The sequence below is a fragment of the Parasteatoda tepidariorum genome, chromosome 10, assembly GCF_043381705.1.
Source record: "Parasteatoda tepidariorum isolate YZ-2023 chromosome 10, CAS_Ptep_4.0, whole genome shotgun sequence".
Taxonomy (NCBI): Eukaryota; Metazoa; Arthropoda; class Arachnida; order Araneae; family Theridiidae; genus Parasteatoda; species Parasteatoda tepidariorum.
Window position 1 is genome coordinate 1,075,828 of NC_092213.1, and position 17,690 is coordinate 1,093,517.

At 27.4% G+C, this 17,690-nt stretch overlaps 2 protein-coding genes across 4 annotated transcripts in view; one reads left to right on the forward strand and one right to left on the reverse strand.

The window, feature by feature from the left end:
- The window catches only part of LOC107439064 (serine/threonine-protein kinase Wnk), a 71,054-nt gene extending 59,297 nt beyond the window's left edge, over window positions 1-11,757 (reverse strand). For 2 of the 3 annotated variants that reach the window (XM_016051538.3, XM_016051535.3), the window contains exons 1-4: window positions 11,442-11,757; window positions 9,717-9,814; window positions 7,728-7,865; window positions 4,568-4,611 (exon numbers count right to left, since the gene is read on the reverse strand). In XM_016051538.3, the coding sequence (XP_015907024.1) occupies window positions 4,568-4,611; window positions 7,728-7,865; window positions 9,717-9,803 (269 nt within the window). In that variant the 5' untranslated portion in view covers window positions 9,804-9,814; window positions 11,442-11,757. Of the gene's footprint in view, window positions 1-4,567; window positions 4,612-7,727; window positions 7,866-9,716; window positions 9,815-10,485; window positions 11,338-11,441 lie in introns of those variants that run through there. The other variant, XM_016051536.3, reaches the window with a different exon arrangement.
- A 285-nt stretch (window positions 11,758-12,042) lies between these two features.
- On the forward strand, window positions 12,043-17,393 carry LOC107439065 (chromatin modification-related protein EAF6/MEAF6). The gene is made up of 2 exons (XM_016051539.3): window positions 12,043-12,138; window positions 16,627-17,393. The coding sequence occupies exon 2, from the start codon at window positions 16,639-16,641 to the stop codon at window positions 17,167-17,169; it is 531 nt and encodes a 176-aa protein (XP_015907025.1). The 5' UTR covers window positions 12,043-12,138; window positions 16,627-16,638; the 3' UTR covers window positions 17,170-17,393.
- Window positions 17,394-17,690: the final 297 nt, after the last annotated feature.

Consider the following 17,690-nt stretch of genomic DNA (forward strand, 5'->3'; position numbering starts at 1 on the left):
TTACACTTATCAGCAAATTTTTAGAAAATAAACTAACTGCACAAATTTAAATGAAGGAATGAGCATGTCAATTTATGACCTATCCAATTTGCTTATTCATTGCCATTGCCATGCTACTTGCACACCAAAGAACTCCTAATTTACTCTAATTCCTTTTGCAGCTTTCTCAGAACAATTGCACTGTTTCTACCCAAATAATTATGTAATTGATCTAAAACATTCTGAATCTCTATGAGCATTAGACTAAATGAAAAACTTTGTACCAACACATTGCGGAAAAGACAAGCGATCAACCAGAGCGCCAGGTAATGGGGCGCCGAACGAGACCCAGATTTTAAGTTCTCTAAATTAATTTTTTTTTTTAAATATTGTTTGCTTGAAAAATATATTGATAGGTTTTTACTTTTTAATTATGTATTCTTACATTAACTTTCTTTACATTTAAAGTTTCTTTGCCATTTTATAGGAGATGGAATGGAAAGTGTACAGTAGAAAAAATTTTTAAACTTCACGTTTAAGATTAACATTGCTTTAAGAAAAGTGAATAAGTATATTGACAAAGTCATCAATACAACAGTGAATTTATTTCTGTGCAAAAGAATGAATTTAAAAATTCATAAAAATTTTTTATAAAACCTATAAATTGTGTAATGACAAGCAACAACAATTTATTATTTTTTAAATTTATTTTTAAAAGTAGAATTTTCTAACTTTGTCACCTAAAATCACATTCTTTAAAATGATGTCAAAAATTATATTCCTCACAACTCAAAAATTTTTTGACTATTATTAAATAAAATAATAAAACATAATAAAAATATACTAAAAGTTTGCATTTAATTATCTTTGGCTTAACAAATTTATAATTGTGTGCAAAATTTTTTTAATTTGCTCAAAAAGTTCTAGAGATATGGTGAAATGTGCAAACAATAAAATTAACATTAAAGGATCAGGGGGTGGATCTTTGGACTGCTCCTCTGACCAAACTATTGGGTACATATTTCTCAGAATGCGGCTATCCCCTAGAATTTAGGGATCAGAAATCTGAATCTGTCGGGGAAAAAAGGTATGTTTATTCAGAAAAAGTACTAATTAGTGTTGTTTTTTCTTTCTTTTTAACTTAAAATATCGTTCGCTCTAATAAATTGGCATAGTTAAGTTCACCATCTCGTGTCATTAACATTGAGTCCTAGAACTTACAAGATCCAATCATAAGATCAAAAGTTATTCAGGGTTGTTCGTTTACTTATGTATTTATTTTTGCCCACCACGATAGCAGGTGATCATGTAAAAGACAAAATGAAATCCACTTTCACTTGAATAGTATACTTAAATATCATCTTAATTTTTGACTGTATGATTTTAAACCTCAAAATACTTGAACTACTTATTTAAAAAGGCAGATCAATTGATCAACGGAGCTGGCTAATATATTATACAATTTAAAAACAAGTGTTTTAAAATATCAAAATGAATCTCATCCTCAATTTAAGATGTGCACATCTCACTATTGTCTGTTTGAGACTATTTTAACTGAGTTTTTCTTTCCAGTGCAGGTGTACAAATTGAAATTTTTCTATAATAATAATTACGTTTTCTTTTTATTTCGGATGTTACGTCATTAGTTTCAGTTTATGAAAACATACAACTATAATTTTACTCACATTTTAATAACATTTCCTATTTAATTTTTAAAAATTTTCAGAAAATAATCAATAATTAAATATATAATATTTGCCTTTTTGGATTTTAGACTGGGGCAGGGAAATAATCTTTTAAATGAGTATTTACATTGTTACTACTTTTCAAATTAGTCTGTTCATTAATCCCTTTCGGTTTCTTCAAAAAGTTTGAAAATGCTAAATCTTTTCTTTGAGAGATTTTCAGACTGAATTATTTTGAATTTCTTATGTTATAACAGTAAGCTTCATTTAAACTAAATTTACACTTTTTCTGTCCATAAAAATGAGTTTGTTCTCGTTTTTAACGAAAAACACTGCCCATTAGCTTTCAATTGTGACTAAGTGCCCTACAGAGTAAAAAAATGGAAAAATTAATTAAAAATATCTACCATTCCACCAATTTCCTCGAAAATTCATACAGTTTTAAAGTTTTTTTTAAAGGTATTTCTATAAAGGTATTACCAAATTTCGAGTTATCACTTTTTGGCTCCACTCCCAACCATTTCATTGTGAATTCATGTTGCTTTCTGATTCTTTTTTAGCCCTTTCTGCTTGTTTTTAAATTCTGCAATTTTTAATATGAGGTTACAGCAATACACAAATTGGAGTAATTTATTTTTAATCCGCTTGACTTGCATTTTTGTTGAAACTTTTTTTCCATTGTAAATTCCTGTCGATTTCCAATTGTTCTTTGGCAGTTATCGATTGTATTTAAAACATCAGAATTTGTAAAAACAAAGTTATTATGACACACACAATTTTGATGTTATTATGTTATTCAAATTTTGTAAAAATCGTTTTTTTATGATTATTTCTATTGTTATTTCTTTAGCCATTTATACATGTTTTTTTCTCTTAAAAGAAAAAAAAATTTTTTTAATATCCTTAACATGATACGTAAATGAACTTTTGAGCTCGGTTTGTATTTTGCAACTATTTATCACACATTCATGCTGTATAGTGATTGTTTTCCTGTAGTTATCGTTTTTTGGCCACTTACATATAGCTTTGCAATTGTTGATGTTTTTAATACGATGTTATTACACATGCGGATTTTGAGTTTTCACTTCTAGAAGTGCTAAAAAAGAAAAAAAATTATGATTTTTTTTCAAATTTGTGACTTTTATGGTTTTAAAGAGAAGTAGACACTATGAAGAACTAGATATTGATTGATATAAATAACAACATGCCTGAAACTCAAATGCAATGACATAATAAATTGAAAAGTGCGGAGGTGCAAAGCAGAGAAAAAAATTCTCCAGCAAGTTAAGATTGGGGAATTTTCTTCTTTAAGTAACTAAAAAATTTTCTGCAATACTTAAAAACATTAACTGCAGGTAAAAGAAAGAATTTTAATTTTTTCCTTTTAATAATGATTTATGTTCAAAATTTTCTGTGATGTAGAAAAATATTAACTACTGAGTAAAATATGAGAATTTTGAGCAATTTTATTTAAAATGAGTAATGCTAAAAATTTTTTTGCCAGTGGTATATTATACACATAATTCATATACTTTCGTATATTATACATATTTGCCTATGAGTGAAGGAATTATATGAATTATGAGGTTTAAAATTTTTCACCAAATAGAAAAAAAAAAACTTAATAAATAGAATCATTTTAATGACAAATAGAATCAATTTAACAAATAGAATCAACAATACAAGGGTTAATTTTAAAAAATAAAACTTGAGCAAAATAAAAAACTTTGCTATTTCAGAAAAAAGGTGGGTTTTTTTTTTTTTTTTTTTTTTTGTATTTGTAGGGGGTAAGAGTTGAAAGTGAGGAAATGAAATTCCATAGAATTAAAAATTAATATAAATATATTTATTCTAAATAACACATCAAACTTATGAGGTAATGCAAAAAAGATATCTTCAAACTATATACTCAACACATAATGTATTCATTTTTCTATAGACAAAACTGAAATATTCTTCATTTACATTATTTCAGCCCTTTGGCACAGAATTACCCAGTAACATGTTATTATATATTGTTTAAGAAATTAATTGTTTATTAACAATATATAAATTAAAAAATAAATTTTGATATAATCCAGGTGAAGCAGCAACAGCTAAGAACAGAAAATACTGCTGAATTACAATGAAAATAAATTTAATAAACTTACTTTTAAAAAATTAGCTTATATTTTAAACCAATTTCAGAATGTGCTAATTCTTAGATCGATCGGTATAATAAAAAAATAAGAAAGTCAGAAAGTGATATGTGGCAGGAGTGATTAAGTAAAATATAACCAAAATCACAACTTTAACGGCTTAAAATTTAAAATTCACTTAAAGAGCAAAAAACGTGACAACTGAAAAGATTTGGGATTGATTTCCTGATAATTAAAAACTCATTCGCTATATTGAAATGAAGGGTTTAGCTGGGTGTTCTAAAGGGCGTTAAAATAATGTCTATGGAACAGAAAATAGGACTCCATGTAGCAGTTGTTATATTGGAAAGGTCATACTAACATATAATATTAAAGAGTGTAGACTAACATATAATACTAAACATAAATATAATACCAGATAATACAGATTAAGCATAAATATAATACCAGATAATACAGATACTAAATACAAATAATACTACAGAAGGTAGGCTGTATATATAACACATAAATTTTTAACTATAAGAGCTGGACTCTAAGAGTTAGACACATAAATTTTTAACTATAAGAGCTATAGACTGGTTTTAATCAACTGAGCATTTCTGGGATATAGAAATTTCATTTAAATACACTTCCTCATTGAGTAACAATGAGAAAAAATAACAGTTTAAAAGAAGGTCTTTTGGTGTTGCAAGTGCTCAGACGATAAGTCAAAATAGTTAATCAAAAAATTATTAAATAATACTATCACTAAGAAAAGGATACGGTAACAGTTTGTTACATTTGGCTGATGTTAAAACCCAACGGCTCTGAAAAGAGAATATATAGGCTATTAATACTGATTTTTATTATATAATGTTTAAAACATTTAAGAATAAATATATATATATACATAAAATAATCAGTTATAGATCGATAAAGTGATTAACAAATATGGATTTATAAATAATGGACTTAATTGGATGAAGGGTGGAAAATCTTATTTATTTAAATTTTTGTGTTAGAGATATCCGTTTTTACAGTTATTATTTTTTCAATAAAAAATCAGTTAACTCGAGTTTACAACAAAGTCCTCATTTATTATCAGGGTAGGCATAATTTAGGCAGGATAGCCATAGTTAAATCATAATTTAAATCACTTGAAATTTAAAAAGAAAAAAAAAACATTTAATCAAATCAACTGATTTTTTTCATGTGTAATGTTGAAGATATTTTAATACAATATAACCAATGAGTTTCCTTCTTAATCCCTCTACATGTAGCTTTATTGAGCAAGGGGGTGCAAGAGCAGTGCAAAATTTGGACCCCTTAATGCTAATTTTACTTTTCGCATATTTCACCATTACTCGAGAACTTTTTAAATAAATTGAAACATTTTTGCACAAATTTATAAAATTTTTCATCCAAAGATAATTCTATGCAAAATATTACTTTAAGTAAATATTTATTATTTTTTATTATTTCATTTGTAAAGTCTACAATTGTTTACATAATTTTAGTGAATGCAATTTTAAAAGGCAAAATAGAAAATTTGAGCGAATACAGTTGAAAAGTTCCTGAGAAAATGAATTTGAAACAGTTGTATTTTCAAAATTCGATTTCTTAGGTTGATTTATTGGTAACTATTTGACAGAATTTTGCTCCTATTTTGTATTTTGTCATTTAAAAACTATTTAAAATTATGTAAAAAATTATATACCTTAAAATTACAGTAGTATTTTATTTATTATTAAATAAAATAATAAAAAATATTAAATATATACTAAAGTTTTATTTTGCATTTAGCCGACTGGACTGTGTAGTGGAGTAGACATAATTATAAAATTTTCTTATACAAAGATAATTCCATGCAAAATATTACTTTTAGTAAATATTTATTATTTCATTAGTTAAGTAGAAAATTTTTTACATAATTTTGGTGGAATGCAATTTTAAATGACAAAATACAAAATCTAAGCAAATTCGGTTGCAAAGTTCTTTAAAAATCGAATTTGGAAAAAGTCATATTTTAAAAATTTGATTTCTTAAGAATTATTTGACTGAATTTTGGCTTTTCAACAATTATTCAATAAAATAACAAATATAAACTAAATGTTATATTTTGCATGGAGTCGACCAGACTGTGTAGCGGTCGGGGAGCTGACCTCACATTAGAATGTTTTCTGGGTTCAAATCCTGGACAAGGCATGGATGCTCTTTCATTCTTTTTCTAACAAACCTAATATGCGCCCTTGAAAGAGTGGTCAACAAATCTGTTCTACTGATACCTGAATGACGAGTGTCAAATGAACGGCCATAGGAAAAAAAATATTTTGCAAGGAATTATCTCGGCATAAACAAATTTTATTAACTGCATACAAATTTTTTTTCAGTTTGCTTAAAAAGTTTTTGAGATAAGGTGAAAAACGCAAAAACATTAAAGGGACCAAACTATTAGGACCATATTTCCAAAACTGTGGCTACCCCCTACATATTAGGGATCCATAAAAAAAAAAGGTATGTTTATACAGAGAATGTACGTTTTTCTGTCTGATTTCTTAACTTTAAATATCATCTCCACTAGTTAATCAACAAATTTGAGGTCCCTTCCTCAAACCATTAAGATTGAGTCCTAGACAAAGTGCATAGCCAAATTATTCAACAAAAAATAAGCACCTTTTAAGCACTTTTCAAGCACTCAAAAAATATTTTTAAGCGCTTTAAAAAAATATCATAATTAGGCAGGGTTGGAAAGTCAATTGACGGTTTTATCTTGTTTTAACAACCATGTCAAAAAAAAAAACTTTTGGCATTGTTTTTGACAATTGCCAAAAATCATGAAATTTTGAATCATGTTAAACCAATGGCGTTTTCATACGCTACAGACTGAGAATGTGTCGAAATAGATTGGGGTTGAATTAATTGTGAAAATGTTGTATAGAACAATGTGAGCTGTGTCTTTTTGCATAATTCGAAGCGAAAATCAACATAGTTAAGGAAAAATCTCATTTTGAAAAAGGGAAAATTAAATAATTTTTAAAAACACCCAATGAAAAAAGCACCTTTAAGGGCTTTTAAAAAATGAAAATCAAAAATAAGCACCTTTAAGCACTTTTTAAAAACGCCATGCATCCTGCTAAAACATGAAGATTCAATTTGCTCCTTTTGGTCCATTTATTTCAGTTAAAGGGTGGTTCATTTATTTTTATCTATTTATTATTATTATTTATATTTTGTGCACTGTACTTTCTTTTCCATTATTACAGGAATCCAATAATGCAGTAATTCTTAAATATAGGGGCAAAAGCATCCTACCAAAAACTAAACAGCCATAGCAAATGTTTAAGTTACAGTTTTATTATTTCAAACAATGACACATATCAAAGATTTCAAAACAATTATAATAACTTAAATTATTAATAAAAAACTTAAAAGCCCTATTAAAATTAAAAAGTGGTAGAAAATTTAAGTTAACGAAATTATTCAGTTTGAGCTTTCATTCCATTTTCAAAAATGGCACAAAGCCAAGTTTTAGAGCTAAGTTAGTCAAAATTTCAACTTTCACCTAAAATCTGATGAAGAATGTAATTTGATTACTTTTAATAAGAAGCTGCAACCACTGCAATTGTTGACATGTTGAAAAACTCAAAACATTAAGCCCTGGTCGACTAGCTCTGGATTCTTGTATAACCACTTTTGATTTCAAGTAATAAATTGCTTGTAATAGTGTATAAACATATAGTGATTAATTTGTTAATTCAACAACAATGACAGTATAAATAAGCTATCATAATTTATTATTTAGTTCAAAGTTCATTTTAAAATATTTTTATTTATTACAACTTTTTTTAAAAATTTAAGAAAAAACAAGCCCTTTTTAAACGAAAAGAGAAACAAAGGATTGAATAAGTTGCAATAAAACTAATTTTGAAAATTAATTTCTTACTGTAACCACAGGTTTTTCAAATAGCTCTTGAGCTTCACTGATGCCAGGATTATCCGGATTGTCACTGATTACGTGTGTCACCATATCGGACAAGTAACTGTTATGTGTTCCACCGCCAGATAACAAAATTGCTTTGATCTAAAAAATAATAATATTTCTAAAAAAAAAGTCTAGAGCATTCTAAAAATTTTTAGCATTTCAGTTTTTTAAGTTTTAAATTAATTTTTCCATCAACTGAATACAAAAGGCAAATTTGATCAAATGCACATTTTATATGCCTTTTAAAATATAGTTTTGTTGAAAAACCAGCCACTTTCATATTACCCAAAAATTATTAATCAATAATAATTTAATTATTGTTTAATGTTATTGTGCCTTCCACTGTCACTGTGCACACCAAGTTTGTCATTTTTTAAAATTAATTTTAGAGAAGTGTGTAATGGCAGTATCTATTACTTTACCATGTTCGCTTATGGTTCCAGGTTTTAAAATTTTTTTTAAATTAAAATTTACAGCTGTTATTATCAAACATTATTTTAACATTTCATTATTATACTCACTCCTCCCAACTTGATATTTTATTAATATAATATCCTATTAAACTACATCAAATTCAGTCTTATTTGTTTCTTTTAGTTAAAAAAACATTATTCAATATTATAAGTTTCGCGATTTCCTATTCAGTTTGATAAAGTGTGCCATGATTTCCAAAATTATTTTTCATTGGCAGCATTCTTAATACTAATAACAGTAGCAACAATTTTTTTTTTTTTTTTAAATACTGTTCATTTAAACTATGATTTTAATTTTTGTTCAATGTAATTTAATCAAAGATTAACATTTTTGTCTACTTGCAATCTTTAAGACCTAGTATCTGTATTAAATTTAGTAAAATTTATATTTGGCTTGGAACAAAACAATGAAATCCAAAATAAAAAATTGAATAAACCTTTCCCCAGATACCAAGAACGGATATTCAGTTAGTATAGCACAATCCCATTAGTAAATGGAAACTAAAATTAAAAGCAAAAATTTTCTATATTCTTTAAAATTCCACCAAATAAATCACCAATAAAGCCTAAAGCAAAATAAATAAATATATAAATAAAAACAATGAAATATAACACTCAAACATTTAACAGGTCAAAAAAAAAAAAATGGGTGAGAATTTCTCACCCTTTCTCAAAAACAGGGTGAGATTTCAAAAAGTTAAGTGAGATTTCTAAAAACTAAAAAAAACATGAGTAGATTTGAAAAAAAATATTTCTTTAATTATAATACATTTTTAACATCTTATAATTTCTAAACCATTGAATATTTTCTGCATCATCATATGGAAAATGTTCTATATCTACTTTTTCATCAGCTATTCTCATTAAGTTGCTCAAATGCAATTTGTTACAATATTTTGTTTTAATTCGGTTTTGGGTGCTAAGTGACCTTGCAACAGATGCTGAACTATTCGGAATCACTAATTAAATTTGTATCATTTGTGCTCACATTTTCCTATCCTCTACTACATCTACCAGCATAGAGTTTTCAATTATTTCTGTTTTAGAATAGTGAAGTTCATTGAAGTTATTTCCATGTTCTTACTTCTTGTTAGGTCTTCCAGCATAGTTTTCACAGACTTCAACTTTTATAAATTGCAGTAAATTGTCGATGAGGGAGTTTAGTAATTCATTAACAACTAAAAACAGAGCTAATTTTAAACAACTATGTTTAAAGTAGTTGATAAAGGACTCATTTTTTTTCTCAACACTTGTCATAGCTGTTTTCATGTTTTTTTCAAAATGGCGAAAAACAAACATTTTTCCAAAATTCGTGAGATTCATGCATTTTAAAATTAATAGAGTGTGTGAACTTCTCACGTTAATCATTTTTCAATGCGAGAAAAGGAAAAAATATGCGAGATTCTCACGTTTTCGCTCTGTAGTGAAAGCACTGATTTAAGGAAATGTAATAAGTAGTAAAAAAAAAAAAACTCACTTTATCCACAATTTCACTTTCACCTTCATCAATCAAGCAAAACTTTAGACCTTTAAAAAGGTCTGGGCTTATAGTTATCTCTCCCATTTTTATCAATCCTGAAAATAAAAGTTTACAGCATTATAAGTGATTTAAAAGGGAATTGCAGATGTACTAATATTAAAGTGTTTTCAATCGTAACTGAATTTGAGTTTAGCTATTTCATTAAATTTCAATTTTCTTTCAGTTTTTCAGGAGAAGATTTCCATATTGTGATTTGTGGCAGAAAAATCACCAAGTCTTGACAACTTTGCTCACAAGAAACTAAAAAAAAAAAAAAATCACAGAAAGGGATCAACTTGAAGGGTATAACTCATAGCCACCCTTGGGTAAACCTTTATGCACTTTTTTTTTTTTTTTTTTTTTTTTTTTTTTTTTTTTTTTNTAGTTGGGGGGGGGGGAGATCAGGATTTAGAAATATTCTCTTTCGCAGTGACAAAAATACTCCAATAAACAAAATGTTTGTGGTTACTCTTGTTACAAAAACTGAAAAGTTACTCTTATTACAAAATTAAATTTAGAATAACTACAGAAAAATTTTAAGGATGCATTTCAAACCATTGCATAAATACTGACAAGCATCACATCTAAATAGATATTTTTGATTTTAAAAAAAAAAACATTTTTAATTTAAGATAAGTATTATGTTTTTGATTATTCAATGTTACACTTAAAAGAATAAATTTATTTTTTATAATTTTTTTACGTTAATCGAAAAAAAAATACTTACTAATCAGGGGTCCATCCAGGTCGAATTTACTACTGTTTAGCGGTACCCTCACAAATTCAACTTTAGGAAAAACAAGTTTCACAAAATACTTTTTCTTAAAATTTTATTTTTGTATTCCATAAGAAGCGATAAATCCATATTTTTTGTTAATTTTTTAACATAATTTTTAATTTTCATAAAATAGGTACCTCTCAGAAAAGCCTAGACAGGAATAATACATTGACAAAGCAAACGAAACTAATGTATTAGTATTAGGAAATTAGAATTAAAATTAATTAGTTTTTGATTAAAATTATTTTTTTTTCAAGACCATTTACCAAAAATAACAATAAGAAACATTTTTCCAGTTCAGTTTTCCTTGCAATATTAACAAAAAAATGATACAGAATACATCATCCTAATTTTAATGAAAAAAATTAATCCTCTATAGCTTACTTTCCTTGAAATTGCCTGTTAGAGAAGTTGCTATAAAAAACAATTCTCAACATTAAGATATATTTTTTAACAATGTAAGATTTAATATGAAGGGAGAATTATTATTCTCTTCTTAAGAATGAACAAATACTTCAACTGTAAATTAAATTTGTATTTTCTGAGTGAGTTAATGTTCTTTTATATAATAAAATTTAAAATTAAGAACTCAACAGCATGAATATAAATACATAGTAAAATTGCTGGAGCTTCAGTTCATTATCTGGGAGTGAAGCTGGTGATGGAGCATTTGAAATATTAAGCCTCCAGGTTTATATTTCATGAACACATTTCATTCAATGAATAATTAGGTTTCTAACATAGTTTTAAATACAATTTTTTTCTTTAATATATAGAAAGCTATTCAGAATACACCTTATTTGAGGTTTTACACATTTAAATAACATTAAATCCAATGGGGAACATTATATAGTCTATAAAATAATAGTGTTGATGTAGATAAATTTATTCAGAACACAACTTGCCCGAAAAACAGAGGAATAAGAAATATTTCTCTAAAAACAGTTTGAATTAACAATAAATCTCATCGTGAGTTTTGAACACTGATGAGGAGAAGCTCATCAAAATGGAAACTGATTTGCGCTTCAAAAGCACCAGAATATTTCAGTTCACAAAACACAATTGTTAGTCAATGTGCATTTCATCAATAAATAAAACAAAAATAAGTTAAAAATATTTTATATGCATGTAAAAATTAATTATAAAGATATTATTAACTTCCCGCCACATATAGGAACAATCGCTATCCAAATCAAAAGAAAATAACAAAAATGTAAATAAATATTAATACTATTTTTTGACGGGCAGTTAACATTAGCTTGATTGTAAAAAAGAGAGCTGAAAGTAAAATTAAAAGAAAACTTTTTCAGCCTTTGGTCAATCTTAAATTGTAATTTGCAACTTTTCATGAATAAAATTTATACTAAAATGTTTCATTGCATATTATATAATTTTTTTAACGTATGAAAGTAAACGTATAAAAGATAGGCACCAAAAACGTAGCATTTATTGATTGAAATATTCTCTACACAAGCTATATGCTAATACTTTATTCAAATGAAAAGAATTTGATTGTAGTTGATTTTAATTGATAGATTGCTTTGTTTTGAACTTCGCTGGTATTTCATAAAATAAAAATCTTTTTAAAAAAACGGTTATTGTGTAAGTAAATTGAACATAAATTACAATTATCATTGATTTAGTTATTAATATTAAACCTTTTAACATATTTCTATCTTTATAATGGCTGTTTTGTTATAATTTATGAGGCATCTTTCTTTTCACATTATAAATCTTACCAATTTGTAAGACGTTAAATAGATCTTCTGTCTGTTTGTTCGAATATAAATTTTTCCTAAACCCTCTAAGATCCTAGAAAAAGTAAATATTAGCGTGTTAATATTAAATGTTTTAACTAACAATTTATTGTACACTCTGATAGTTATACTAATTTGTTTTTCATTAGTATAAAAGCTCCTACTTATGTAACTGAATGAGAAATATGTAATTGCAGACTAGGAATTATTAAAAACTGCGTATTTAAAAGGATTTTCTTGTTGCTACTTGTGTTAAAATAATCACCAAGTTTTGTGCAACAACTAAACATTGCTATATAAGGAATTAAAGACGAAAATTACAGAATATGATAAAAACCGAAATCAAAACTAGTTTCCGTTCCTAGGAAAGCCCACATATATTTTTTTTAAAATTTATTTCAACTAAATCATTTTGATGAATTCGTGTGAATAGGTACCAATAAGGAAGAATCACCAAAAATTTTCTAACATTAAAATTTTTATGAGTAAAACATTTTATTTAGTTCCTAATGAGAAACAATGTTTTGGAGTCTTTTCATGAACTTGCATATTATATATTACAGCCTGAAATTTTTCAACCATTATTTCACATATTAATATTTAATATCTAAAAAAGGATTTGTTCATTTGAGCCGACAATAAACTTCAGGTTTTGTTGACAAACAGATAGTGTCACACTAGAAACCAATTAAAAGTCACAAAATGATGCAAACTTAAAGCAAGCTACTATAATTTATATTTTAAATTTCTTCAGTAGTTGCACAATGAGGATTCAGTACCAAAATTCCCGTTGTTCTTGTATAGAATAATTGTCTTTATGAAAAGCAATTTTTTTCCTAAAGCATATTATTTCAAAGATGGTATTTTTGATTTGTAGATTTCAAGATTCAGGAACTCTCAGTAAAAAATACGGCACAGTACACAGAAAAATCTTATGTATTTAGGAATCTTTGTTTTTCACAAAAAATAACACTCTCCTAGATAATTTGAAAATGTGACGTATCATTATATTACCCAAAAACTTTCACTTTTCAATTGGCATCAAAAAAAGATTTCCTTTTCTCCTTCTACTTACAAATTCAATGATTTGCAATATTAATGAGATGATGCGAGGAAGTGGAAAGAGCTTATATTTTTTTGCTCCTGTGTGGATGTATAGTAAAGTAACTATAGTTAAACAGGGGTGATTGTACTCCAGTGGTACCCCGAAATTCCGGGTTTATCGTATAATTTTTTCGATTTCAAACACTAGATGCAGTGCATAAAAATTTTGCGTGAATACCATAGAATTTCGCATAACTTAAGACCATTGGTTCTGCAAATCAAAATCAAAACTTATAATTCGCCGAAATTTTGAAGATTTTGCCAAATCCTGTTATCTAGGGCGTTTTCATACACTCTTCCGCCAATTACGTAAAGAATTACGTCCCATGTATTCTTCTGCCAATTTGATTGTTTTGGTTTGACTGATTTTCGCTATTTTGAAAATTTGGTACGGCAATGGAATCTGCTAATATCGCAAATCTTATTAGTGCGATTTTAATATGAAACATCGATTTTCGTATTTACCTGATTTAAGCACAACGTGTTGTGATTCGTTTTCACCTGATTTAAAAAGCCAACATCGCGATTCATAACTCACACGAGTTTAAAATTCAAGGCTGCGATTCATGTTCATTCACGCATTTTTAAAGTCCAATTTTACAATTCGTATTCTCATGTTTGTAATATCAAACATCGATTTTTGAATTTTTATATGTGATTTAAAAACTACGCATTGCGATTGGTATTCACGAGATCTGGTGATTTGCATTTGAGCGATTCAAAAATTTAATATCGCAAGTTGTATTTTTGCCTTTTTAAATTCCAATATTGCAATTGATATTCATGCGATTTTTTTAATAATCTAATATCGTGATTCTTCTTAGAAGTAAGCTTCTTCTTGGATTAGTTACTCTAAAGGTGTGATATAATTTGCATTAGAAGGTAATTTAATTATAAATGTTAATTCAAAAAATTATGTTAAGTATGAAAGATATATGATAAACAAATTTATATCGATTATTTGCACATAAAATTTTCACGGTTTTCACTTTGTGCCACAATCATTACTGGTTAAATTAGAGATTTTAAGAAATATTCATTGTGCTCTAAATAATCTATGATCTAGTCAAATAGTACTGATAGTAGTCAAATAATAACGATCCAGTAAAATAATACTGGAAAAAAAACCCTGCCTTGAACTAATTCCTGAAAGCTGGAAGTGATTCTGTTTCTCTTCTAGTTAAAGGTCAGGATTAGAGGTCCCCATATGGCAACGGAAATAATGAGGCCACTAAGAAAATGATTATCATTTGCCATCTCTTCTTTTTGTCATTTGACACCCCATCCTCACCACACCTTAGTTCCTACAAATGCATGTAAAAGTGTTTATTTTTAATAATCTCTTATAAGGAATTTTTAAATGGACTAAATTTAAACACATTAAAGTTCAATCTTTGCATTTTTTTTCAATCTATTTAAAGACTGAGTGGATTTATTATTTTTTCATTATCATTTGATATGATATTCTTTAATGACGTTTTCTCCCGCATTTTATTCACAGTTAGTTTCAGTTAGCCATAGCAAACTTTTTTTTATTGAGGATTTAACGTAGAATTAATTATTGACAAAAGCAAACTATTTAATGAATGGACAGATGTTTGATTGAGGCAGGTGCAGTATTCCAAATAACAATGAAGTGGGAAGGGGAATAACAAAAATAGTAAATAAATACCTAAAATTAATTATTTCCACGCAAAAAAATGTGTCAAAGATTGAAGGTTGAAATTTGTCTGCAAAAATAGAAAAAAACAGCAAAAATAAATGAAGATAAAAAGATAAAAGAATAAACAATGAAAGAACACAGTGAAAAATAAAGCTGAGAAGAGCAGTAACAAAAATTGTAACTTATGTTTCACTAAGAAGCTTAATTTTCCGGAGTAAGCTCTTATATTTTATTTTGATACGGAAGTTAAAAATTGATTATGAAAAAAAAAACAAGTCTAAAATTGAACCTATTATACATTCTTTTTCCTTCTTTTAATTCTTATTTTTCCTTAAAGCATGATACATTATATTATATGATATATATATATATTGTATTATATATATATAATATAAACCTTTATGGGTTTACTGACAACCAAAGTAAAGACAAATAAACTTTTACTTTAGCATCTCAAATAAGTATAATATGAGTTCGCAATGGTTTCTAGGATAAGCTTAACTTTTGAGAGCCATATAACATCTAAGTGATGTATCAGGCTCAAAATTTTAGACGCACCTCAAAACCAAAGAGCAGTAAATTCTGCATCAAATGGTATCCTTAAAGATTAAAATTTGTTGAATGACTTGATCAGAATTAGTAATCATAACAGAAGTCATTATCAATCATTAATAGTCATTAACATTCCATCTATGACATGTCATCTGTTATAAACTGTACCAGGTGAAAGCCAAAATACTTTATATTACTCAATTATTCACCTCTTCTCTTATGACAGCTGAATAGAAAGAATCTTTTCTAATTTTTGATTAGTTCAGTTAAAACTATGAAGAGCCTCAGGAGGTTGAAAAACTTTTTAGGTTATGTTTATTTCAATAGAAAGAAATAAAGAGAGACTTTCTGATATTTTCAATTAAATAAAATTTTCATGATATTTTATATAGATTGCATTTATATTTTAACAAGTATTTATTTATTTAATATTTGCTATTATTATTTCTGTTTGCTTTGTCCCACATTATAAAACCATATCTTAGTGTTAATTTTACCAAAGTCATTACATCAAGTGCTTTTATAAAAATTACTGTGCTTTTTGATGTTCCCATAGAGCCAGAAACACGGCAAATTTTACCATAGTCTGGTAGTTTTGTCTATACTTTTTTTAGTGCATTTTTGCTTATAAATAAAAAAGGGAGGATTTCGAAATAAAAATACATTTTAGTCATATCCTTTTTTATGTAGCGTTAGCAACATTTTATATTGTTATTCTAAATAAAACATTTATAATTTTATTGCATTTTTCTTCATGTATAATTATATTAGGCTATTAAAAAACCTTCCATGTATTTTTTAAAAATTAAAAAATACATGGAAAGTTGTAAAGTTTATCACGTGTCCGGACCCACATGATGTGTATATGTAGTGGTGGGCAAAATAGTTTTACATCTAATTTACTGTACTAAAAATCGTGCTTTAAGGCATATGTTTTGCTACTCTCAAAACCTACAATGCAGAATACGTTGTCTCATCCCGTCCTTACTAATTGCTTTAACTTTTCTTTTACAGGATGAACTTTAAATGACTGTATCAAGCATGTCAAAATCTCAATCATCAGATGCTCGTGCTGAGCTTGCTGAACTGGTTAAAAAAAGAGCAGAGATTGCTGACACGCTGGCTAACCTGGAACGGCAGATTTACGCATTTGAAGGCAGTTACTTGGAAGATACTCAACTGTATGGGAACATCATTCGAGGTTGGGATCGATATTTGGCCACCAACCGGAATACCAGCAGCAAAGCTGACAAAAGAAATAGAAAATTCAAAGAAGCAGAAAGGCTTTTCTCCAAATCATCCATAACTTCCATGGCATCGGTGAACGGTGTCATCGAAACAGAAAGGATTAATGATACTGCAGTTGGTGAAGCTGTTCCCGTAGTAGACGGGGCAGTCAATTCTTCAGCAGTCGATTCCAGCAGTAGTTCTTCTTCTTCCACTGTGAATGGCAACAGATCTCCTCAGAATACACCAGAATTCCCTGGAAAAATAAAAATGGCACAACGTTTGAAAAAGAATGCTAAAAAACCCAGAAGAATGGTGGATCTTGAATAACTAACTTTTTTTTTTCTTCTTTGTATTCTTTTATTTTGCATTGGAAGATTGTAGATTATCATCATATTCATTTACCTGTAAATAGTTGTAAAGTCCATAATCCACAAAGTAAATGAATCTTCAAAAGTGTTTTTTTATTCTTAACTTTTCCTTTGGTGAGATAATTAAGGCATTCAAAAAAATTTTAATTTTAAATTTCTTGAATAATAAAATTGGAATAAGCATATTGTTTACTTTCTAATTGCTCTGTAGTTCTGAATGAAATCTTATCTTTTATGAATGTTGTTTGTTTCTGGATATTGTTGCAGAGTTAGTAAAATTTTGACATGAGTCAGCTTGGTTTTATGCATGGAAAAAAACCGTCTTGTCAAAAAACCCTGTGCTATAAACCTGAAAATTGCACTTATATATTGGTATACTTATTATTATTCAGATTTAAAGAGTCGGTCAATGTTAAATATTTGACAGTTTTGATTTTGTTAAAATTTTTAGGATAAGTTCTTGGTGTAAAACTATTAGAT